The 25,513-nt window shown below is 46.9% G+C and overlaps 1 protein-coding gene across 1 annotated transcript in view; it reads left to right on the top strand.

Moving 5' to 3' along the window:
- Nucleotides 1-25,513, top strand: part of KCNQ1 (potassium voltage-gated channel subfamily Q member 1) — a 100,026-nt gene that overhangs the window by 31,182 nt on the left and 43,331 nt on the right. The window contains exon 3 of the mRNA XM_075567652.1: nt 25,202-25,292. Within this exon, the coding sequence (XP_075423767.1) occupies nt 25,202-25,292 (91 nt within the window). The remainder of the gene's footprint in view (nt 1-25,201; nt 25,293-25,513) is intronic.

A 25,513-nucleotide genomic window follows, 5' to 3' on the forward strand; every position in this document is an offset into this window, starting at 1 on the left:
CCCTCCCCAATATATGTGCACACACAGTGACACACACACACACACACAGTGACAAACACACACAGCCCCCCTCCTCATACTTCCCCCTCATACTTCCCCCTCTTCTCCTCCCCTCAAACCTCCTCATATACCTCCTCTCCCTCCCCATCCTTTCCTCATACCTACCCTCTCCCCCTCAGCTCCTCATACCTTCCCCTCCCCTCCTCATACCTTCCCCTCAGCTCCTCATACCTTCCCCTCCTCATACCTTTCCCTCAGCTCCTCATACCTTCCCCTCAGCTCTTCATATCTCCCCTCCTCATACCTTCCCCTCAGCTCCTCATATCTCCCCCTCCTCATACCTTCCCCTCAGCTCCTCATATCTCCCCCTCCTCATACCTTCCCCTCAGCTCCTCATATCTCCCCCTCCTCATACCTTCCCCCAGCTCCTCATATCTCCCCCTCCTCATACCTTCCCATCAGCTCCTCATACTTTCCCCTCAGATCCTCATACCTTCCCCTCAGCTCTTCATATCTCCCCCTCCTCATACCTTCCCCTCAGCTCCTCATATCTCCCCCTCCTCATACCTTCCCCTCAGCTCCTCATATCTCCCCCTCCTCATACCTTCCCCTCAGCTCCTCATATCTCCCCGTCCTCATACCTTCCCCTCCCCTCCTCATACCTTCCCCGTCCCGCCTCATACCTTCCCCATCCCTCCTCATACCTTTCCCATCCCTCCTCATACCTTTCCCATCCCTCCTCATACCTTCCCCGTCCCTCCTCATACCTTCCCCATCCCTCCTCATACTTTTCCCATCCCTCCTCATACCCTCCCCTCCCCTCCTCATACCTTCCCCTCCCCTCCTCATACCTTCCCCTCAGCTCCTCATACCTTCCCCTCAGCTCCTCATACCTTCCCCTCCCCTCCCCTCCTCATACCTTCCCCTCCCCTCCTCATACCTTCCCCTCCCCTCCTCATACCTTCCCCTCAGCTCCTCATACCTTCCCCTCAGCTCCTCATACCTTCCCCTCAGCTCCTCATACCTTCCCCTCAGCTCCTTATATCTCCCCCTCCTCATACCTTCCCCTCAGCTCCTCATACCTTCCCCTCCCCTCCTCATACCTTCCCCTCAGCTCCTCATACCTTCCCCTCCCCTCCTCATACCTTCCCCTCCCCTCCTCATACCTTCCCCTCAGCTCCTCATACCTTCCCCTCAGCTCCTCATACCTTCCCCTCAGCTCCTTATATCTCCCCCTCCTCATACCTTCCCCTCAGCTCCTCATATCTCCCCCTCCTCATACCTCCCCCTCAGCTCATATCTCCCCCTCATACCTTCCCCTCAGCTGCTCCTATCTCCCCATCATCATACCTTCCCCTCAGCTCCTCATATTTCCCCCTCCTCATACCTTCCCCCCAGCTCCTCAGATCTCCCCCTCCTCATACCTTCCCCCCAGCTCCTCATATGTCCCCCTCCTCATACCTTCCTCCCAGCTCCTCATATCTCCCCCTCTTCATACCTCCCCCTCAGCTCATATCCCCCCCTCCTCATACCTTTCCCTCAGCTCCTCATATCTCCCCCTCCTCATACCTTCCCCCCAGCTCCTCATATCTCCCCCTCCTCATACCTCCCCCTCCTCATACCTCCCCCTCATCATAACTTCTCCTCAGCTCCTCCTATGACACACACAAAGACAGACAAGAGACACACACAAACACACCCCTTTCTCTCTCACTGAGTAGCAGCTCACTCCATCCGCCCCGGTACTAAGCCCCGCCACCGAGATCCTCTGACCTCCAACCAATCCCCTGCTTCTACTCTCTAAGCCCAGCCCCCTCCCCCCCCCCCCCCCGGCATTCTAACATGAAAAAAATACTACCCGGCTGCCGGCATCCTCCTCGGTGCCGCCGCTCGCCCCCCCGTGCATTCCCCCCCCCACGTGCATCCCCCCCCGCACACCATCGCCAACTCCCCCGCGCACCAGGGAGAAAAAACGGAACATTCCCGGGACGGACGGGCAACCAGGACAGCCTAGCAAAAACCAGGACTGTCCCGGCAAAAACGGGACGAATGGTCACCCTATTTACAGTGAGTGTGCAGCCAGCCTCCTTCTAAGTGATAGGATTTCTTGATGTTCTCCTTTTGTAAATCCATGCCTTTTTCTCAATAAAGTGAAGAAAGACAAAGAACTTGTTGTGCTTGTAAAAGGAACGAGTTGAACCTATCTGGGCTAATCATCCTACACATGACCCTGGCCTCCAGAACATGTTCATTTATTAGCAATGCTGTCTGGCTGCGTGTTGGCTGAACATGGTCCCTTATGCTACAGTATTCCTTTAGGTGCTGTATTTTTGGCAGTGTTTTGTTTAATGTGTTTTCTGGGAGCCGGCAGAGATCACAGTGACTGGGCCGGTGACTGGGTGGGTGGCTGAGTGACTGGATGGGTGACTGGGTGACTGATTGCCAGGGTGGGCGAGCTGGGTGGGTGACTGACCTTGACCAGGTGGGTGCTGCTTCCTTGCATGCCAGATGCTTCCTCCCCTGCCCCTGATGTCCCCGCGGCTGCTGCCCGGGTGGGATGTAGGCTCGGGGGTTGCGGGAGTGGGGGTGGCTGGGAGGTGGGCAGTTGGGGGGGGGCGAGACTGGTGGACTAATTTCACGACGGGAGGTGGGCGCGGTGGAAAGTGGGTTGACGGGGACACGGGGAAGGTCAATTTGTGCGCTCGCGGGCTCGCAACAGTGCTTCCCCTCCGTCCCACATTTTGAATTGAAGGGAGAGCGGGGGGGGAAGCAGGCCACAGGCAGCAGGCCGGAAACTCTGCTTGCCCCGCTCATGCGTGCCGGAACCTGCGCAAGGGGAATCGCCGCCATTTTTTTTTTTTTACATTTTTTTTTTACATTTTTTTTTTAATATAACATCCGTGCAGGGGGCCCGGGACGCCAACCCCGGCAGACCCCCCCTGTTGGCGGCCCTGTCAGCCATTATTATTGACCCATAACCTGGGAAGGATTTGACATGTGGGAACACTGTATCATTTATATAATGTAAAAAAAAAAAAATAATGGTAAAAATGATCAATTACAGGAGTTGGGGAATAGTCCCCCACCCACCACAGGAAATTCTAGTGTAAGAAAACCTATGTAAATATGTACATTACTTTTTCTAAGCCTTGAATGAGATGGATATGTTGAGTGGGTTGGCGAGAGGTGTAACATGTGAAAGAAATGAGTCCCCACTTTGAAAATTAGCCTTAAACAAACGTCATTTCAGATTTCAGATTACAGTTTGCAAACAGTGCACACGAGATTAATACATTTTTTTCATTAGATGTGACCTTGGTAATACAAGAAGAGAAGAGAAAATATGTAGCCGGCTTTAACCTTTTGCCTGCCGGATTAGAACTTGTTTTAATGTTTTAAAATGTTTCATCCATGCTTTGAAGCAGAGGTGCACAAACGTTTCAGTCTGCGCGCCCCACTCCTTACCTTGTCTTCAGCATCAAATGACGCTTTGCGGTCACGTGACCCCACAGAATCATTTGACGCAACGTTGCCGAAGACAAGAGAAGTTGCACAGGTCTCTTCTGCCAGCAGTGACGTCACTACCGGGGCTGCACTGCCGTCACCATGAAGGTGATTTACTCCAAGGCAACATTTTGATTTGGTAGGTATGCCAGCATAGAAGGGTCACTTCCAAAAGTGTTTATTGAACAGCCATCCAAATGCAGTTCACATATACGTTCACAATACACGTGGCAAATAATACCTCCAGGGAACAAACCTCCGGTATGTTCCGGTACTATCCAGAGGAGGTACATAGATGTAATTACCTGTTCTACAAGGACACAGTGTAATAGCTTGTAGGGAGACAATGATGTGCGAGAATGAACCTGCTGGTTGGGCAGTTTCAATAGAGCAAGATATATTTTGAAACCTTATAGCTAAGCCAGCCATCAGTAGAACTAGAGGTAGCTGTGGGACAACCCAATGAGACAGGACAGCAATGTATCCCTTCCCCTACAAGCTCAGTCTTCCTGGTCCTTTAACAGGCGCTGGCTAATGATCAGGGCATGTTTCTAAAGCTGGAAAACAATAAACCGTGACATGAACATAGGTAGAAACTTTATATACAGGACTTAACATTGAGGAACCCAGTCAGAACTCTGAAGTACCTGCTAAGGGTTCCTCATGTTTATATATCTATATATATATATATATATGTAACGGGTATTCCCCCCCCCCCCCCAATCGCAGATCTGATGTGGGTGCAAGGAACATACGGTGTTACCATAGGTGTGGTGCATTACCTGTTGGCTCGCAGGAGGGCTGAGCTTCCGCCACGGGGAACCTGGGGCAATTATACTAGGGGTAACCACTTACTCAATTCAGCGCCTCCACCTGCGATGGCTCCCACCAGAGGGGGAGTGGTTCCTCGCAGGACAATACAATAATCACATACACGGGAATATATATATTAACGAGTGACTTTACTAACAAGCAATATAACATATCACGCAATACCTTTATATAACCTGTGTCCCTCTCTAGAGGAGACACCTACGGCGTCGCGCAGGACGCTTCCCCAACACCAGGTGATCCCACCCAGTGTCCCGAGAATCCCACCCAATGTCCCGCACTCTTGGAGAGAACGTGGGTGACTGCGCAGTCACAGTTACACTAAGGGGCCCGTTGGTGCACTTATGACTGTATGGTACCTGCCGAGCACTCCGGTACTCGGATCAGCAACGGGCTTCGCAAAGGGTCAGACGTGTGATGAATCCGTCTGATCCTCCAACCGAACTCCTTTGTACGCAGACCGCCAGGGCGGTCTCCCTCTGGAATAGTCTCTGCGGACCCCAACGTGGGTCCGAACCGCTTTACAGGAACCGCAGCGTCCGCTGAGTCCCTAACTAACACTTGGTACTAACGTGACAGGAACCCTAACCTAGGGCCTGTCCCTGTGGTACCGCAACCTAAAGTGGCTTTGGGGAAAACTCCTAGAGGCCTACCGGGGTTAATAACCTGCCCCACTCCCCTAACTCTTCCCAGCCTTGACTGTACTTACTAAGACCTAACGAGTCCCAGCGCCTACAGCAGCAAGCTGTAGCTCACTGGATGCTGCAGCCAACGTGCTGCGCAACAAGGTGCCTGCCTGTCAGACCTCACAGCACTAACAGCCGTGACTCTGACAAGGCAGCACTACACTAAGGGCAGCGTCCCTATCTGGGGCCTCCCTAAGCACTTACCCACTAAGCTAGTGGGGAGTTGGGGCCTACCTGGGGTGTGGGTACCTATGTGGGGCAGGAGCTGCACTCGCTCCCCGCACCCTTCCTTCCCTCACAGCTCCCTGACTCCAACTCTCTTTAACCTTCCTTTCCCAGCTCCCACTAATGTAAGTGGCAGGGTCCCTAACCTGAGGGCTGCCCCTGGCAACACTCACCTTACTGGGGAGCTGAGCTTTCTCGGGCCCTGGGGTTGCTGGCCTAGTACTCCTGTACCCTACCGTGTGCTCCAACTGACAAAAACCCTGTCTGCACACAACATTGTTGCAACTCTGCAGCATGAGAATCTGCCAGCTCTATTGGCTTCAATGCTGCCTGTGACAAAGGTGAAAGTGCAGTCCCCTGAGGCTGCTGGGAATTGTAGTCCTTGGCAAAGCTCTTTTCTATGGGGATCGTGTGTGCGATCTTTACTGCGCATTGGCGAAGCTCGCGCCAAAACCAAGGGGGCGGTGCCCGCCGGGAGAAGTCGCCGTCCCCTTCCCCCACTGCCACAGGGGTAAGGCAGGGGGCAAAGGAAAATCAGGGGAACCGGGGGTGACCCCCTTACATATATATATATATATATATATATATATATATATATATATATATATATATATATATATATATATATATATATATCTCTAAAGAACAATAAGCGCAATCAAAATTGAATTATCAAACACAGTTATATTGGTGAACAGTGACACAATGTAAAATACTGGAGGAGGTGCTACCAGTGACTACCTTTCCCTGTTTACAATACAGGCATACCCCGCATTAACGTACGCAATGGGACCGGAGCATGTATGTAAAGCGAAAATGTACTTAAAGTGAAGCACTACCTTTTTCCCACTTATCGATGCATGTACTGTACTGCAATCATCATATACGTGCATAACTGATGTAAATAACGCATCTATAACAGGCTCTATAGTCTCCCCGCTTGCGCACAGCTTCGGTACAGTTAGGGAGACGGTATTGCTGTTCAGGACGTGCTGACAGGCGCATGCGTGAGCTGCCGTTTACATATTGGGCGCTATGTACTTACTCGCGAGTGTACTTAAAGTGAGTGTCCTTAAACCGGGGTATGCCTGTACTCCCATTTACGTCCACTACCCCATCACAGGCGAGATGGAGAGAATGGCGTAGATAACCTAGGCGCAAAGGAAAAACAAACGGGAAAGGGGAGGGAGGGAAAAGGGGGGAAAGGGAAAAAAAGGAAAAAATAAAAAATTGGTGTATTCCACACCGTAACGATACAGAGGGGAGAGGCACTTGCAGCTGGTGAGGATCTCCAGACAAATTGACTTGAATTGTTACTGCATTCACATCTGGATGTATATAAAAGTGACACCGCGTCCGTAAGGGCTATTGTACAGCACACTGGCATGTATTGATGAATATCAGGAATTGATAATATTGTGATTATCAGTGCAGTGCTGAGATAGATAGTATTCTTCTTGAATTATTTATTAAAAAACTTGTATACAACAAGCAATACGCAATAATAAAAATGTCTGAGATCAGATGCATTGTAAGAAATCCCAACCCTCCCTAATAGTGCGCCTGAGATCAGATGCATTGTAAGGAACCCTCTCTAATAGCGCGTCTGACATCAGATGCATTGTAAGGAACCCCAACCCACTCTAATAGCGCGTCTGAGATCAGATGCATTGTAAGGAACCCCAACCCTCTCTAATAGCGCGTCTGAGATCAGATGCCTTGTAAGGAACCCCAACCCTCTCTAATAGCGCGTCTGAGATCAGATGCATTGTAAGGAACCCCAACCCTCTTTAATAGCGCGTTTGAGATCAGATGCATTGTAAGGAACCCCAACCCTCTCTAATAGCGCGTCTGAGATCAGATGCATTGTAAGGAACCCCAACCCACTCTAATAGCGCGTCTGAGATCAGATGCATTGTAAGGAACCCCAACCCTCTCTAATAGCGTGTCTGAGATCAGATGCATTGTAAGGAACCCCAACCCTCTCTATAGCATGTCTGAGATCAGATGCATTGTAAGGAACCCCAACCCTCTCTAATAGCGCTTCTGAGATCAGATGCATTGTAAGGAACCCCAACCCTCTCTAATAGCGCGTCTGAGATCAGATGCATTGTAAGGAACCCCAACCCTCTCTAATAGCGCGTCTGAGATCAGATGCATTGTAAGGAACCCCGACCCTCTCTAATAGCGCGTCTGAGATCAGATGCATTGTAAGGAACCCCGACCCTCTCTAATAGCGCGTCTGAGATCAGATGCATTGTAAGGAACCCCAACCCTCTCTAATAGCGCGTCTAAGATCAGATACATTGTAAGGAACCCCAACCCTCTCTAATAGCGCGTCTGAGATCAGATGCATTGTAAGGAACCCCAACCCTCTCTAATAGTGCGTCTGAGATCAGATGCATTGTAAGGAACCCCAACCCTCTCTAATAGCGCGTCTGAGATCAGATACATTGTAAGGAACCCCAACCCTCTCTAATAGCGCGTCTGAGATCAGATGCATAGTAAGGAACCCCAACCCTCTCTAATAGTGCGTCTGAGATCAGATGCATTGTAAGGAACCCCAACCCTCTCTAATAGTGCGTCTGAGATCAGATGCATGGTAAGGAACCCCAACCCTCTCTAATAGCGTGTACATGCTCCTGTATTGGGTACAATTTTCAAATTAACTATAAAATTGCAGGGAAACCCTTTAAGGATGCCCATGAAACCCCACTGCTATAGACTATAAAATACATATTGCTTCTAATACGAGATTAGAAAGGATCCGTACATAACCGCGAGGAATGTTTTTATTTATTTATTTTTAATATAGTTTGCTGTGTTTTAAAAAAAATAGTAGTTGAAATGTTTTAAAACTCCTAGAAAAAATGTCTCCATCACCTTTCCTCCTAATTAGCACACCAATGAGTCTCTTCGTTTAATAGTGTATATGCAAAGAAAAGCGGAAAAAGAGAGCAGTTTCTATGCAAACATAGAACCGTGTCTTATAAAAGAATTGGAAAGTTTTATAGAGACAGGGCAGTGACACTCATGTGACAATATTAACAAATATTTCCAGAGGACTAATTATTATTATTTTTTTTAATATGCATACATCACTTTAAAGCATCAATCAAAAATGTTTAGCCTATTAAACATACAGTATTAAGTAAAAGTACTGCATAAAGTGTGGCAGGGCTCACTGGCTGTGAGTAAGTTACAAGATTAGTACAGGCATACCCCGCATTAACGTACGCAATGGGACCGGAGCATGTATGTAAAGCGAAAATGTACTTAAAGTGAAGCACTTCCTTTTCCCACTTATCGATGCATGTACTGTACTGCAATCATCATAACTGATGTAAATAAGGCATTTGTAACAGGCTCTATAGTCTCCCCGCTTGTGCGCAGCTTCAGTACAGGTAGGGAGCCGGTATTGCTGTTCAGGACGTGATGACAGGCGCATGCGTGAGCTGCCGTTTGCCTATTGGGCGATATGTACTTACTCGCGAGTGTACTTAAAGTGAGTATACTTAAAGCGGGGTATGCCTGTACTTTTTTAAAACATGATATTTTGAAATGTTTCTCTCTATGCAAAAGTATATAAAAAGTGTGTATATATATATATATATATATATATATATATATATATATATATATATATATATATATATATATATATATATATATATATATATATATATATATATGTGTAGAGGTATCAGTACCGTGTTAGCCGAGCTTCAATAATCAAAAAAAAATAATCAAAAACGAAATGCTTTTATTTGTGCGAGCTTTCGAGATACAATGATCTCTTCTTCCGGCGATGTTACAATGTCCTTGCTTCATTCATTGTAACATCGCCGGAAGAAGAGATCAGTGTATCTCGAAAGCTCGCAAAAATAAAAGCATTTCGTTAGCCACAGAACGGTATCATCTATTTATTTTTTGATTATATATATATATATATATATATATATATATGTATGTATATGTAACCTAATGGAGTTTAGAAAATGTTAACTTCGTTTTTGTTGTTGTTTTTTTTACATTACAATGCCAACAATAGAACAAGGTATTTCAAAATAGTTCTTCTGAATAATGTATGGGTGTAATTATATAGCCAGCTGCTGGTGTTTGTAGGCAAACTATAAATCTTTCAGGGATTTTTAAATCGAGTAATTGCATGTAATTACCAAAGTGTCATTCAGGTCCATCCAAGTGCACACATGCGACTTTGTCCATTGTTCTAAGTAATGGAAGGCCGTATGTTGCAGATAAGAGCCCTACAATAAACAAAAGTCGCAAAGCAGATCCGACAAATTCTTTAGTACATTACTATATATTTGTTCTATAATAATAATAATAGCATGTTCTTGTATAGTGCTGCTAGTTATACGTAGCGCTTTACAGAGACGTTTTGCAGGCACAGGTCCCTGCCCCGTGGAGCTTACAATCTATGTTTTTTGGTGCCTGAGGCACAGGGAGATAAAGTGACTTGCCCAAGGTCACAAGGAGCCGACACCAGGAATTGAACCAGGCTCCCCTGCTTCAAACTCTCAGTGCCAGTCAGTGTCTTTACTCACTGAGCCACTCCCTCTCCCTATAGGAGTCATTTAGTTCAATCCTTTGGCCAAAACATTTCAAGCCTGCAACCTCTCCCCGGTAAACCCATTTCAGCACTGCCTATTTTATACCGTCTTTCGTATTTCTGCCGCTGGAAAGCGAAAAGAGGAAGCAAAAATAGTAATATAGCCGGTATCATGGGAATGGGTGACATGCACGCAGTCGGATGACGCGTGACCCGCAGCGTCATTTGTCGCCTGTGACGTAACGTCACATAACCCCGCGGAGTCATTTGACGCCGTGTTGTCATGGAGACGCGTCACAACGTCTGAATCCCGGTAAGTTATATTGTTGCAGAGGCCTCACGCGATCCCCCGGCATTTAGTTTAAATGTCTTGAGTGAAGAGCACGGGACTTCTGCAACTGCCTGCACCCCTCCCCCCCGCCAAGACAAAATTCCCGCCCCCCCTGGGTGGTGCGCTCCCCAGTTTGCGCACCCCTGGTCTAAGGGGTAACATTGAGGAGCACTAGATGAGCTGCAGTGCAGTTAAAACTGGTAAAAAAACAGGAGTGCCCTAGTGACTAAAGTGAGACTTTGTATTTTTAAAATGTGCAACAAAAATCAGACTTCCCACGCTTATTGCTGCAGCAAAGGTCATTGGGGGGGAACGTTCTCCGCAGACTACCAGGACCTGCTGACATACGTTTACCGTGACGATAAAGTATAGAAAAATCATATAGTGATGTGCTAACTAATTTGTCATGTTGGATGTGCATTAGGGATTTTTGTGTTTATTGTATTATATCGGGTTGTTGCTTTTCCCTGTGTCACTCCAATTAACACACAGAAATATACAGTAGCGGGATTCTGGCTTTTGGGCTTGCAAATAAGAGCCCGCCACAAACGAAGCTGCGTTTTACTTCAACACGAACGTCTCTTCTGTAGAACCTCTTGGGTTTCTTGTTTAGGCGAAGGAGCGTGCAGGCATACCCCGGTTTAAGGACACTCACTTTAAGTACACTCGCAAGTAAGTACATGTCGCCCAGTAGGCAAACGGCAGCTCACGCATGCGCCAGTCAGCACGTCCTGAACAGCAATACCGGCTCCCTACCTGTACCGAAGCTGTGCGCAAGCGGGGAGACTATAGAGCCTGTTACACATGTGTTATTTACATCAGTTATGCACGTATATGACGATTGCAGGACAGTACATGCATCAATAAGTGGGGAAAAGGCAGTGCTTTAAGTACATTTTCGCTTTACATACATGCTCCGGTCCCATTGTGTACGTTAATGTGGGGTATGCCTGTGTTACATACACGCTCCGGTCCCATTGCGTACGTTAATGTGGGGTATGCCTGTATATTACACGCTCCGGTCCCATTGCGTACGTTAATGCGGGGTATGCCTGTGTTACATACACGCTCCGGTCCCATTATGTACGTTAATGTGGGGTATGCCTGTGTTACATACATGCTCTGGTCCCATTGTGTACGTTAATGTGGGGTATGCCTGTGTTACATACATGCTCCGGTCCCATTGTGTACGTTAATGTGGGGTATGCCTGTGTTACATACACGCTCCGGTCCCATTGCGTACGTTAATGTGGGGTATGCCTGTATATTACACGCTCCGGTCCCATTGCGTACGTTAATGCGGGGTATGCCTGTGTTACATACACGCTCCGGTCCCATTGTGTACGTTAATATGGGGTATGCCTGTGTTACATACATGCTCTGGTCCCATTGTGTACGTTAATGTGGGGTATGCCTGTGTTACATACACGCTCCGGTCCCATTGTGTACGTTAATGTGGGGTATGCCTGTGTTACATACACGCTCCGGTCCCATTGTGTACGTTAATGTGGGGTATGCCTGTGTTACATACACGCTCCGGTCCCATTGTGTACGTTAATGTGGGGTATGCCTGTGTTACATACATGCTCTGGTCCCATTGTGTACGTTAATGCGGGGTATGCCTGTGTTACATACATGCTCCGGTCCCATTGTGTACGTTAATGTGGGGTATGCCTGTGTTACATACATGCTCCGGTCCCATTGTGTACGTTAATGTGGGGTATGCCTGTATATTACACGCTCCGCTCCCATTGTGTACGTTAATGTGGGGTATGCCTGTGTTACATACATGCTCCGGTCCCATTGTGTACGTTAATGTGGGGGTATGCCTGTGTTACATACATGCTCCGGTCCCATTGTGTACGTTAATGTGGGGTATGCCTGTACATGCTTACACCCCAGGCTCCATAAACAGAACCGTGCGTGCAAAACGCTTTCAAAGAAAATGCAGCGGTCGCGATTCAGGGAAATGGTTTGCTGCTCGCAGCGCGTGAAACATAAGAAACTTGTCAATGAGGTTTCTCCAGGAAGGTTTGTGCCGTCTGGGATCCGGCAGCATTTTGGAAAACGAAATGGAGAATGGCACCAAACCAATAAGACGATGATGTAATAAATCCTATTAAAAGAAGTGTATGATGGAATTTATTCAGCAAAAGCAGGGTCACGTAAACTGTTTCTCTGATAGAGGGGTCCGCAACGCACTGTGTTGCTCTCCTCGGGACACCCCAAACAGACCACATTTTAGGGATAGCCACTTAATCACACATTCACCTATAACTTTAGGGGTTTTAGTGGTTAGGGTGCGGGGCTAACTTTAGGGGTTACAGGAGGGGGCTAACTTTAGGGGTTACAGGAGGAAGCTAACTTTAGGGGTTACAGGAGGGGGCTAACTTTAGGGGTTACAGGAGGAGGCTAACTTTAGGGGCTACAGTGGGGGCTAACTTTAGGGGTTACAGGAGGAGGCTAACTTTAGGGGTTACAGGAGGAGGCTAACTTTAGTGGGGGCTAACTTTAGGGGTTACAGGAGGGGGTTAATTTTAGGGGTTTTAGTGGATAACTTTAGGGTTTTAGCAGTTAGGATAAAGGCTAGCGTAAGGGGTAAAGGTTAAAATGTGAGGGTTTTAGGGTAAGGGTTAAGGTTAGGAATTTATCTTGATGGCAAAGCGGCCAGCGGCCAAGTGTCGAGGTGACTTGCAGCTAAATGCCGGTGGTCACTTGGTCATGGCAAAACGCACACGACCAAATGTCCTAAAGCGCACGTGTGCTGTGTAACATCGTTTTGTTCCTAAAATGGGATCTAGAACTTGCACCAAAGTGAATATCAAACGCATGAAAAAGCCTTCCCCCCTGGATAAATAACAGGAATCCAGGCCTGATCTTGGGGCATGCTAATAACTGCTTTGGAATTGCACTTTCCATTAAGACCGCCTGCTTCACATAACCGGCAGTTTGCTCCTTTACTTATTGAATATGTGCGATTTCTGCTCTCAGGACACTGAGCAGAGAAGCGCAGGCTTTCCACGAGTCATTTAATTGATGTTACAAACACCTTCTAAATATGTTTGATCAAGTGGCTTCTTAATCTCGGGGGATTTGAACAGTTCATGAAGAGTCAACATTTTCTAATTCCTGACGTGTTATCTCCACGTTCTGGCACGCTCTTTTACTTGGCCAAGTGAGATAAATTGAGAATATTGTATAGTTATGTGAAGAATGCGAATGAAGGTAAAGAACTGATAAGGTTTTAGATACGTTGATGGAATGTCTACAACATAATGATGATACAAATTGTGTTCACTTCACATCTGTAATTAGTTTGTAAATGAGTGTTTTTTTTTTTTATTTTACGTATCTGAGTGACTTATATGTTTGAGTTGTCAAGTTGGATTCATTATGTTGCCAATGGCCCTGTTGTTGGAGTAATCTCCCGTCGCACTAATTGATCGCATCTGGATCAGTGGTTTGCACTAGGAATCTGACTTGATTAATGATTTTAATGACCAGGAAATGTTTAGTAGGTAATAGAGTGAAATACAAATATGTGCACATGGTTTCACATGGGTGCACAGCCGTAAACAATTCACTTATTTGTTATCACGATGACAGATGTAACTAATGGAAACTGAATCTTCGGATGGTTATAATAAAAGTGGGTGATTGGGGCACGTGATGTTTAGTATCTACGAAGAAATAAAAGTAGCCATATATCTAGTGATGGGCAAATGTTCTGCCTGTAAACCCCTGGACAAACTTTGTTCTATTTCTTTGGGAAGGTTTTTTTTTTTAAAAAAAACATACAAACGCTCCCAATTCCGCCTAAGTCTCTATTTCGCTAAATATAGACTATTTTTTTAGAACTCGGCAAGGTTCGAGAGAAATCAAACTTGTGAAGAAACGCTCTTTGCAGCAGTTTCGAACTTCGACGACACGTTCAGCCATCTCTCCATATGTTAAGTAGTAGACTAGTCTATTTGTTTGCCGTTGCTATCCTTTTGCATTCAAAACAGGAAGCTAAATTACCCAATGTGTGTGTTTATCGCACTGCAATAATTAGCCATAATTCCTTTTGTTTCTTAATATGATCTAGGCCGTGAGGATTTGGCTTCAAAACTGAACCCACCGGTTTAGAAGCCGGAACATTTTAATTTCATTAAATGTTTCTGTAGCAACATTAATTTGCTACAAAACCATTTAAAACATTTATTGACAAAACATTTTAACATTCGTCATTAAATGTTTTTGTAGCAACTTAATGTCGCTTTGGGCATAAGATGAGCTGCGGAGATAACTGCTCACATTGAAGTCAAGGACAGGCAATCTTAGCCGTAGAAATCAGGCGTATTTTACAGGTGAAATCATTCATTATGATGCGCAAAGAATGTGTCCTTCACCCCACCACTGCCTGATTGCAAAAGGGTGCTTGTTAATCAAGTTAAAACATCCAACAACCATCCATCTTGGAAATAGCCATTGAAAAGTGTCAACAACTACTTTTAATATCACACCCTTGTTTGAATTGGACCAATGCCTCCTCGATGATTACACCCATGTGTATATGTTTTCAGACAATGTCCCTTTCCTCCATTCCTTACAGAGTTACATTAGTGTTGGCGCTAAACAAACAAGACGTGTGTCCTTCAGGTTTAACCCTAGCGCAGCCATTGTAAACTGATCCTGTTACATAGTGTTATCTGAATTTCAGTTTTTTGTTGGACCCAAATCATACTCTTTTTTTGTTTAATTAAAAGGAAGACATATTATGGTTACTGTTCTACCTTGGATATTCATTAATATGTTGGGGTTTTTTAATGCATAGGTCCTGTATTAGGCTTTGACACTTGTCTGGCCCATATAATTGATTATTTTGCTGTTGTGCTAGTTTCACTACTCCAATTAATGTCAGGGCAATTTACCTCCCCATGCTTCAGATGACGTTTCCTGACATGCATTTCATACTGTATGTCCCTGTTCCCATCGTGTTTACCTAAACCGGTAATAAATGAAGAGTGTAGAAATGAGAATAGCCCTGTGAGTGCTGTGGCATGTACATAAACAGAGCAGGGATTAAGAAGAAACTCAATACATATGAAACGTGTTTGTGTGAAAGAGAGATGATTCAGAGAGAACATTTCAGCTGTAAGAGGAAAAGTGACAGGAGACATCTCTTAAGGTTGTCCGTATGAATAATAATGGTATTATTTTAGTCTGTGTGCTTTAAAATTAGGCTTCTAAAATCACCTTCTACCCTACAATTAGTCTGTAAAGAATTAAAAAAAAAGTCTGTGTGTGCCGAGCATACGCATTTTAAGTTAAACTTCTTTGTCTTTTATCCCATGTGCCGCCCCAGCGAGGATAATATAGACGGCACGTTCAAATAATATACGTTTTATTACATAAAAAAGTAAACATAGACTCATATAACAGATAAAACACTTCCGCTCCTAGCAGCGGTCTGGGTCTGGTCTGACGTGGTGTTCTCCTGCGTCCAGTAGCCGGGCCGCGACAGGCAGACACGCGACAGCTACGGTGGCTTTTAGTGTATAAACCCCCTGCACACAGCCGATCAGGAGTAACGCGTTTCGGAAATGATTCCTTCTTCAGACTCCTGGTCGGCTGTGTGCGCTCACCACCTCCTCCATTCTACCAACATTTGAGGATCAAGGGATGATCCTCTCCAGGTTGAGCTGCAAAATTCACGTAGGGCCAGTATCACTACTTTCATTTATTTTTATTGTTTTGCTTGTGTAATTCTGTGATTGTACTAAATAGTCAGGACAGGGTAGTTACCCTCATAATTTGTGAAGGGAGCGCTGAAGTATTCTCCATCTTCAGGGATTTGATTCGGCCCAACAGAAAATGGAAAAAAAAATGCTGCTGGTGAAAAGATTGGCCGTACATATTTGAAAAAACAGAAAGTGAATCCCTGTGCCGGGATTCTCCCTTAGGGTGGGGAACACGGCTTACACATGCAAGTATCTTCACTGGTATATACCAGTTTCTAACTGCACATACATAAGCTTATGCTTAGTTTATTAACCCCTTCAGAGTATATTTCACAGAACATTTGTATGCATTAAGCATAGGGACCTGCTACTGAGACTTACCGGGACGTTGGTTAGCAGGCTTGTAATTGTTTAATCAAAGGATGTAACCAAAAGTCTCCTTTGTATTACAGACTTAGTTTTCACTATGTATATTAATTTCCCCATTTATTTTTAGCCCAATGGGAGAAGTGCGGGGATATATATATATATATATATATCCTCTTAGTAAATAATTTAAAAAAAGCCCCATGGTCCTTTGCAGAAGAGACCTAGTCACGTGGAGCAGTCAAACTTAATAACCCAATGTTCAATTCGTGAAGTTGGCTCCATGTGACCTTGGGCAAGTCACTTTATCTCCTTGTGCCTCAGGCACCAAAAACATAGATTGTAAGCTCACCTGGGCAGAGACTGTTAGTAAAAATTCTTGTGCTGTGTACCGGGCGCCGTACTGTAATTGCGAAGAGATGAGTCCATTGGGATAAAAGCGCTATATGAAATAGTTCTTCTTCTTCACCCTTAGAAGATTTGCAAAATTTTGCAGGGGATCAAATTTGGGGGGGAAAATGCCTTACATTTTGCAAGTGCGTTGTGCACAGTTTTGCGCATGTCCACCTGGGAGATTATAGAACTTAAAGATGGGGAAGGGAATGGTGGTCATTACTGATGAAAGAACAGACTGAGGGTAGTGGCAGGATGGTATTTAAAGCAATTGTAATACAGGGACCTCTGGCCACCCTCACTGTAACAGACAGGCTACGGCGCTAGTCATGGAGTGTGCGCGCTCGTCGGAGCGCCTGGCGGTGCATGCACCTGTTTCAGCCGCGATCTGTGGTCTAGGGGTCGCGATGGGACGCGTGTCTTGGCAAGTCAAGAAAAGAGCAGGGGGAGCAAAGACAAGGAATAGGCTACGGCCCCTGAGGAGGCGTGGTGGGGGTGTGGCCATGACATCACGTGGCTAGTTCGCCCTCATAGGCTGAACCACAGCCATGACATAGCCATCGCTCAGCCACTGCGCCAAAAGACAAAAATCTTGTCTCTTGAGAAAGGCGGTCGCGCATCGCGCTTTCTGCAGGCGCGCGCAGGTAGTGACTGGGGCCGGCCCCATAGAGGGTCGTGTCTTGTTCGCAACGCGCGCGCCGTAGCGGGACGAGGCCTTAAGCCTTACAATTGTCAGTGTCCTGTGGAAGACAATGAGATTACCCAGTGGCTGAGAAGAAAGGGAGTGTGTTGTGAAACACCAAGAGACAGATCCAAATTGAATTGATTGACTGGTTATTTTATGAGTAGATTATTTTTTAATTAAGGGACATCCTTTTTATTTTCTATAACAACGATGGTTGTGCGCAGAAATGATATGCACAGCCAAGAGAAAGCAGTGCTAAGCCAAGTGAGACAAACCCCAGCCAAAATAAACCAACCTATTATAGCTTTAACTACTTTAAGAGTGCAAGTGTAACCCTGGCATTCACCAAAACACTGTATTAAATAGCATAGCACAATTACTATCTCCTAAAACTAATAGATATGAGATGAGGTGCTATTTTTAAATGTTAACATTAATCCTAATTGAGTGGTCACTTAGATGTATTTATTGTCACTTGTAGCTTTCCATTCTTTTAAGGTCCGTGACTTTGTTGAGTGAGTGTAACACATTTGTAATAGCTCGTCTCGTATAATAATATGTGAGGTAAAGGAGGGGTCCAATGTCCATGATTCGGGGACAGGGTTATAGGACTTGTTTTCTCTGCAGCCTCCACAATTAAAACCACAATCGTGTGTTTTCTGCTGCTGTTTTTTTCATAATTAGAACCGAGATCTGTGCAGTGTATAAACTCATCACACTGGTCAATATAGCCCCCAGTTCCAAAGATATTAATGTTTAATGGATATTGTGACCGGGTGAAGTTACTGACGACTATGGCTTAGATAAAACCAGCTCATAGTTGCGATGTGGCCAAGTGACACGTGCACTGCAGGCAGGAGGAGACAGGGAGGTGTGGCCATGAGCGGTTCACCCTCATTGGCTGAACCGCTCACGTGACGCAGCCGTCGCCTGAAGAAAACGAATTCCCAGGTCTGTTCTTGTAATGATGCGCTCCCCCACAAACAAGGCGTGACCGCGAGGCCGAGGTGGGGATTTGATAAACGCCAACCCGCAGCCGCAAGGGCGCATCTGGAGTATAGATAGGTTGAGGTAGCCGGGTCAGGATAGGAGAGGTCTGGATAGTCAGTGATGCTTGCCCAGGTCTGGATTGGAGAGGTACGGATCAGCGTGGGTAAGCCGGGGTCAGGAGGGGAGAGGTGCGGATCGTCGTGGGTAAGCCGGGGTCAGGAGCGGAGAGGTGCGGATCAGCGTGGGTAAGCTGGGACAGGAGCGGAGAGGTACGGATCAGCGTGGGTAAGCTAGGACAGGAGAGGAGAGGTGCGGATCAGCGTGGGTAAGCCGGGTCAGTAGGGGAGAGGTGCGGATCAGCGTGTGTAAGCCGGGGTCAGGAGCGGAGAGGTGCGGATCAGCGTGTGTAAGCCGGGGTCAGGAGCGGAGAGGTGCGGATCATCGTGGGTAAGCCAGGGTCAGGAGCGGAGAGGTGCGGATCAGCGTGTGTAAGCCGGGGTCAGGAGCGGAGAGGTGCGGATCAGCGTGGGTAAGCTGGGACAGGAGCGGAGAGGTACGGATCAGCGTGGGTAAGCTGGGTCAGGAGCGGAGAGGTGCGGATCGTCGTGGGTAAGCCGGGTCAGGAGAGGAGAGATACGGATCATCGTGGGTAAGCCGGGGCCAGGAGCGGAGAGGTGCGGATCGTCGTGGGTAAGCCGGGGTCAGGAGCGGAGAGGTGCGGATCAGCGTGGGTAAGCCGGGGTCAGGAGCGGAGAGGTGCGGATCGTCGTGGGTAAGCCGGGCCAGGAGCGGAGAGGTGCGGATCGTCGTGGGTAAGCCGGGGTCAGGAGCGGAGAGGTGCGGATCAGCGTGGGTAAGCCGGGGCCAGGAGTGGAGAGGTGCGGATCAGCGTGGGTAAGCCGGGGCCAGGAGCGGAGAGGTGCAGATCAGCGTGGGTAAGCCGGGTCAGGAGCGGAGAGGTGCGGAGCGTCGTGGGTAAGCCGGGGTCAGGAGCGGAGAGGTACGGATCGTCGTGGGTATGCCGGGGTCAGGAGAGGAGAGGTGCGGATCATCGTGGGTAAGCCAGGTCAGGAGCGGAGAGGTGCGGATCAGCGTGGGTAAGCCGGGTCAGGAGCGGAGAGGTGCGGATCAGCGTGGGTAAGCCGGGTCAGGAGCGGAGAGGTGCGGATCAGCGTGGGTAAGCCGGGGTCAGGAGCGGAGAGGTGCGGATCAGCGTGGGTAAGCCGGGTCAGGAGCGGAGAGGTGCGGATCATCGTGGGTAAGCCAGGTCAGGAGCGGAGAGGTGCGGATCAGCGTGGGTAAGCCAGGTCAGGAGCGGAGAGGTGCGGATCAGCGTGGGTAAGCCGGGGCAGGAGCGGAGAGGTACGGATCGTCGTGGGTAAGCCGGGGTCAGGAGGGGAGATGTGCGGATCAGCGTGGGTAAGCCTGGTCAGGAGCGGAGAGGTGCGGATCAGCGTGGGTAAGCCGGGGCCAGGAGCGGAGAGGTGCGGATCATCGTGGGTAAGCCGGGTCAGGAGCGGAGAGGTACGGATTATCGTGGATAAGCCGGGGTCAGGAGCGGAGAGGTACGGATCAGCGTGGGTAAGCCGGGGCCAGGAGCGGAGAGGTGCGGATCATCGTGGGTAAGCCGGGTCAGGAGCGGAGAGGTACGGATTATCGTGGATAAGCCGGGGTCAGGAGCGGAGAGGTACGGATCAGCGTGGGTAAGCCGGGGCCAGGAGCGGAGAGGTGCGGATCAGCGTGGGTAAGCCGGGGTCAGGAGCGGAGAGGTGCGGATCATCGTGGGTAAGCCGGGTCAGGAGCGGAGAGATACGGATCGTCGTGGGTAAGCCGGGGTCAGGAGCGGAGAGATACGGATCGTTGTGGGTAAGCCGGGGTCAGGAGCGGAGAGGTACGGATCGTTGTGGGTAAGCCGGGGTCAGGAGCGGAGAGGTACGGATCGTCGTTGGTAAGCCGGGATCAGGAGTGGAGAGGTGCGGAATCCAAAAGCAAACAAGGTCAGGCAATACAGGACAAGACAGGCAAGGCTCAGAACGGAGGCAGGACTGCAGTGAACACAGTGCACATAAACAAGGTTATGCTCAGCCAATGTGCCAGAGGGCAGGCTGGTCATATATAGGGAGAACAGTCCAATGAGGAGGGAGCATACTCCCTAGTAAGCTTGGCTGTGGTTGGCTGCTGGAAAACACAGTGCAGCGGAACGAGATTGATTTTGCCCGGGTGTCGCGCATAGAGGGGGCACGCTGCGCGACTGTGACGTCACCCCGTGAGCGAAGCCTAGAGGCGGGGCCAGCGTTGGTGGCTATAGAAGCCGAGTGAGATCCGCGCGCGCCCCTAGAAGTTATTCTTGCAATGGTTGATCTGTGAGATGTGCTGCAGGAGGCAGCAGATGCAGGGCACCCGATCGTGGGTGTAGGTGAGTAGAGAGCGCGCTGAGAGCGGTGCGGATGGTGGATCCTTACAGTTCTCTTGCCTGTAGCCTTGTAGTTCTGGTCTGCACGCGCGTCACGCTAGATATGTACCCTTTAATTGTACTGCTGCAATTTGATTTTGAGCCTTGCAGCGCCGCCGGCCGCTTTGGGTATAATCACAGCATCATGCCTGGGAAACATACCTCTGAAGTTAAAACCAGCAGTCAGAAGGTTAACCCAGGCAGAATTACCTGGTCAATCAGGGTGTAAGTGGATACAGCTGGCAGGCACTGCTTGTAGTAGGTGGCCGTCTCATACTGCAGAGCTGTCCTGTTTAGGTTGCTGTATCCAAAGGGATTTCCGGGACTCTCTTGGGGACCGAATTCCCCCAACAATCACAAAAGGACATTAATATTATTCCCTAATATGGTGCGATATGTTTGGAGCTGGTAACTGGTAAAAGCCAGCCATGTAGAGAGGGCCTGGAATGTTTAGTACGGCTGGGATTATGGTCCCTGCACGGCCGCGTGCAAAAGAGCGTGCCGCCGTGCGCACTCCTGCAGTCCAAGCCATTTGTGAACTTGGCTGCCGTAGATTGTAGACGCAATGCGGGGGGCGTGGCGGACGCGTCACGAAGCTGGTTCGCCCTCATTGGCTGAACCAGCTCACGTGCACTGACGTCACACGTCAGCTGCCTGAAAATACAAACTTTGTTGTATTTTCAAAATTCAGCTGCATCAATGCGCCTCTTCGCCGGAAGGCGCGCTGGCACTGGGTTAATTTGCGTAGCCCACTACAGAAAGAGTGCTTGTCACGCACGCGCACGCAGCGACGCCGGCACCATAATCTCAGCCAAAGTCTCTCACGGTGGGGCTTTCTTTTTATGGTTTGTGTTTGCCTTAAAAGGACAGTGTGCCTAATGTTTGTTTGATTGTGGAAAATACAGTAAACCACTGAAGGTAAAAGCCTTACCCACTGTTTGGGACTCTTACTGACCCCGCGACAGTTATCCTCCTATATAGAAACAAATGTCTACAGTCATTTTAAGGGAACGTCATTAAACGTTAGGAACATATCTGTGTTTCTCTGGAGCATTACAATGACAATGGCTTTAAGGATCGGCTAATCTGTGACAACCCGTGGCCTGTTTTTCAAGCTTAGCAGGAAGGTATCAATTCCTTAACGTATTCAGAACCAAGACTGATGTGGGAGGACCAGTGCCGTTAACGATGAGTAGAACATGCAGATCTAAAACTGATTTCAGCACTATAGATTTAGCTTTAACTACTTCACTGCCACATGACCAACAACACATCGGTGTCTACAGTTTGTACCAATGCAAACGTTATGCAAACATCATGCAAATCAGAACAATTGCACTGGATGTATCAAAGAAGAAATCCTACTGACGTCAATATCATTCTTTTTTCTTTTGATATACATGCTGCCATTTTTTTGCCCCAGAAGGGGACCACTTTTGCCTTGCCACTGTGTTGAAAACCATACCCAGCTCTTCTGGCATTACAATGGTTAAGAGCACATGGGCTACTGGTTGCAGCATACTATTGCTTGAGGGGGAAGGAAGATCCTGAAAGGACTGCCAGGCAAATGAATTCTCTTTTATACGGCTCCTGGCAAAGTCTTACCATGGAGATCTTTGTCTTGTAGACCTCATTTATCTTCTCAACCTCATTTGGAAATACAGCACCACTTCTTGCTGTCATGTTCCTGTAGCCCCTGTGTGCATTGTGGCAGTGATTGCTGAGGCATTTAATCGTCTTGCAGCTGCTTTTTAACGCAAATATGTCCTGTTGAATGAATGTCCTATGTCCTGTCCTGTTAATGTGAATATGTCCTGTTGAATGAATGTCCTATGTCCTGTCCTGTTAATGCGAATATGTCCTGTTGAATGAATGTCCTATGTCCTGTCCTGTTAATGTGAATATGTCCATCACTACATTTTCTACTGTTTTTGTGTATATATTTTTATTTTTTTTGCATTCTAAGATTAGGCTGAAAAGCTGAAAGGGCTTTTTGAGGCAGTCTACACCTTATTAACCCTGTGAGTACCAGAGGGGCCACAAGCGCCATGTGATAGCTCTGTCACTGATGACGGAATCTCCTCCACTCCTTTTTCTGTCGGATAGTGTTCCACGCAGAACACGATCTCCCCCACAAAAACAAGCCACTAGATTATGATGTAGCTGCTACTTCTTGGGGCCCCTGAAGTGCCAGACCCCAAAACGTAATAACTACATCAAACGGCTCCCAAAGAGTTAAAGTACAGGCTCGGTGTTAAAAAAAATGTAGTCCTCTGCTACTGAAGTTCTATGGGCAAGATACACTAAGCTACATTAAATCACGGGGAATTACGTATTGTTACCTACATTAGTAACGGATGTCATTTCCACTGTTTAACGCATAACCACAAATGTCATTATCTGCTGTCTAACTTATTAGCATAGACTTACCGTCAGGTTAACTTAGCACTGCCTTGAGTTCACTTGAAAAAAGATGGTTCGCAGAAAGCCGGTCTCCGGTCTTACGTAATGGGGGCGTTACTCACATCCAGATCCCTGAAATATAGGTTTTGCTGTTGAAGAGACGGGGTCCTATTTTACTAATACACAGTGAAATACATATATATATTCTCTTGAATAAGGGTCATTTAGTTAAACCCTTTGACCAAAGCATTATAAGCCTGCAAGCCCCATAAAGCCCCATGCACAGGAACATGAAAAAAAACTTGCTACTTAAAAAGTGGGATTGTAAACATCAAGAAGTGTAAGAAGATTGAGTGAACTTGTCTAAACATTTGGATTCTAGGGATATTAGGTTCCCCAAAGTCTCACCTGTTTTTTGAACGGACGCTGGGACTGTTTTTACACCTGAGCTTTGTAAAGAGTTTGTTCTGCCCTTTCTTCCTATCGCCGTGTAATAAAACACCCCCATTGTCCAAAATACAAGGAAGACCCTATCAAAAACATGCGGAAGAAAAGGTTTTACCTGCCCTGTTCGATGATCAATCCGAAAAGTAACATAAACATTAACTCCTTTGTTGCCCGGTGAACCTGCAAAACATTGCAAGGCAAAATCCGGCGGGTGCAGCATGATTAATCCCTCACGTTGGGAACCAGATCCCCACTAATGGTTGTAAGAGTTGTTTTTCAGACTGGATCAAGGTGTGGACGTCGGTGGGGGAACAATTATCAAAGCGCCCCTTTTTTATTTCCAATTTTTTTGTAATATTTTTATTGAAATTGTTGCCAGAAAAGAGCTGTTTGGCCCACTGCCTCTGCCTCCCTGTTTTCTACCCCTAAAACATTTACTTCGTTTCGTTCGTGCCCATCACTTGTACGTTTGAATGAAAGGCACGGCCCTTCCATCACTTCTAGGCTATTCCGTGCATCTTCTACTTTTATTTAGTTAAAAGTATTTTCTCCCAGTTCCCCGGAGTCTACCAGCTTCAAAGTATCACTGTCCCAACCTTTTTTTGTAGATGCTACCTTCCCGTGTCTTATTTACACCTCACAGATAGACTTTGATATATCATAACCCCCTTCCTCGCTCACAAGTAATACATACTGTACTAAGGTCTTCTCTTTACGAGGTCCTTATTGATTTGTTCTTTCTCTGTTATTAAATCTGATGCTGTTTTCTTGCATGGCAGCAGGGAAACCTTGATAAATAAACCCCCAGTCTTATGACTGATACGTTGGGTCCTCTATCATTCTCTATGATTCATGTTGGAGCTCATTTAATGACATTGAGTGCCCATTATGTTCACAGAAATAGATGAGGTGTCACTTCAACACCAGCTCATAGCACAAGACTCGTATGCAAAGCTCCCTGGTCCAATCTCTGTTTATCTTCTCATCACTCAGTACCCCCAATGTGTTCATGTGTGTTAAAGATACCTCAATGGCAGATAATGTTATAATTAGAACAGCAACTTGATCAACATCTTTGAAAGTAAAAAAAAAAAGTGAAATAATAATGATAGCGGCAGATCATTATATGACAGTGTTATACCTCCCCCCACCCTACTGCTTTCTATGTCCCTGTAAAAATCTATGATATATGGTGATAGAACAACATTGCAGAATACGATGAAACTTTCATTCCAGTTCATGATGTCACAGACATCACTTGGGAGCCAATAAACTCTGGGACAGGCAGGGGATTCTGGGAGTGGAAATAGCAACCACAGAGATTCCACGACACAGTAACTATCCTTAAAACTAAAACAGGTTTACCACTTTCTCTGGCAGTGAGTGTTAACAATTGGTATACTCTGACATTTCCTTTGGAAATAATTTAGGGTCGTGCTTTTAACTTTCACATGATGTGTATATAGCTCGAAGCTGACATTGAGTGGGACTGCAACTGTAATAACACAAAACAGATGTAGAGTCCATCTATATGTTCAATTCGTATGGAAATTAAGTTTATTATTTGTTTTTGTTTTTTTTTCTTTTTTCAGATTTCTTATAGTGCTGATATGCCTCATATTCAGTGTACTTTCTACAATAAATCAGTATTCTGACCTGGCCACAGAAACCTTATTTTGGATGGTATGTAAATCTCAACTGCAATATTATATTCAAATGTGATACTTTATTGTATTCATTATTTGCATTAACCTCGAGCAGTGCTGTCATTTTGCCTCACGCCGCCTATGTGCATGAAAAGTTTAAAGCCAAAGTACTGTACAGCCGCGGACACAAAAAGTTATTTGATTTTAGAATGTGCTAATCACATACTTCTTGATCGTCCAATGTTGCTGTAAAATGAT

This window comes from Ascaphus truei, chromosome 12 (assembly GCF_040206685.1).
Source record: "Ascaphus truei isolate aAscTru1 chromosome 12, aAscTru1.hap1, whole genome shotgun sequence".
Taxonomy (NCBI): Eukaryota; Metazoa; Chordata; class Amphibia; order Anura; family Ascaphidae; genus Ascaphus; species Ascaphus truei.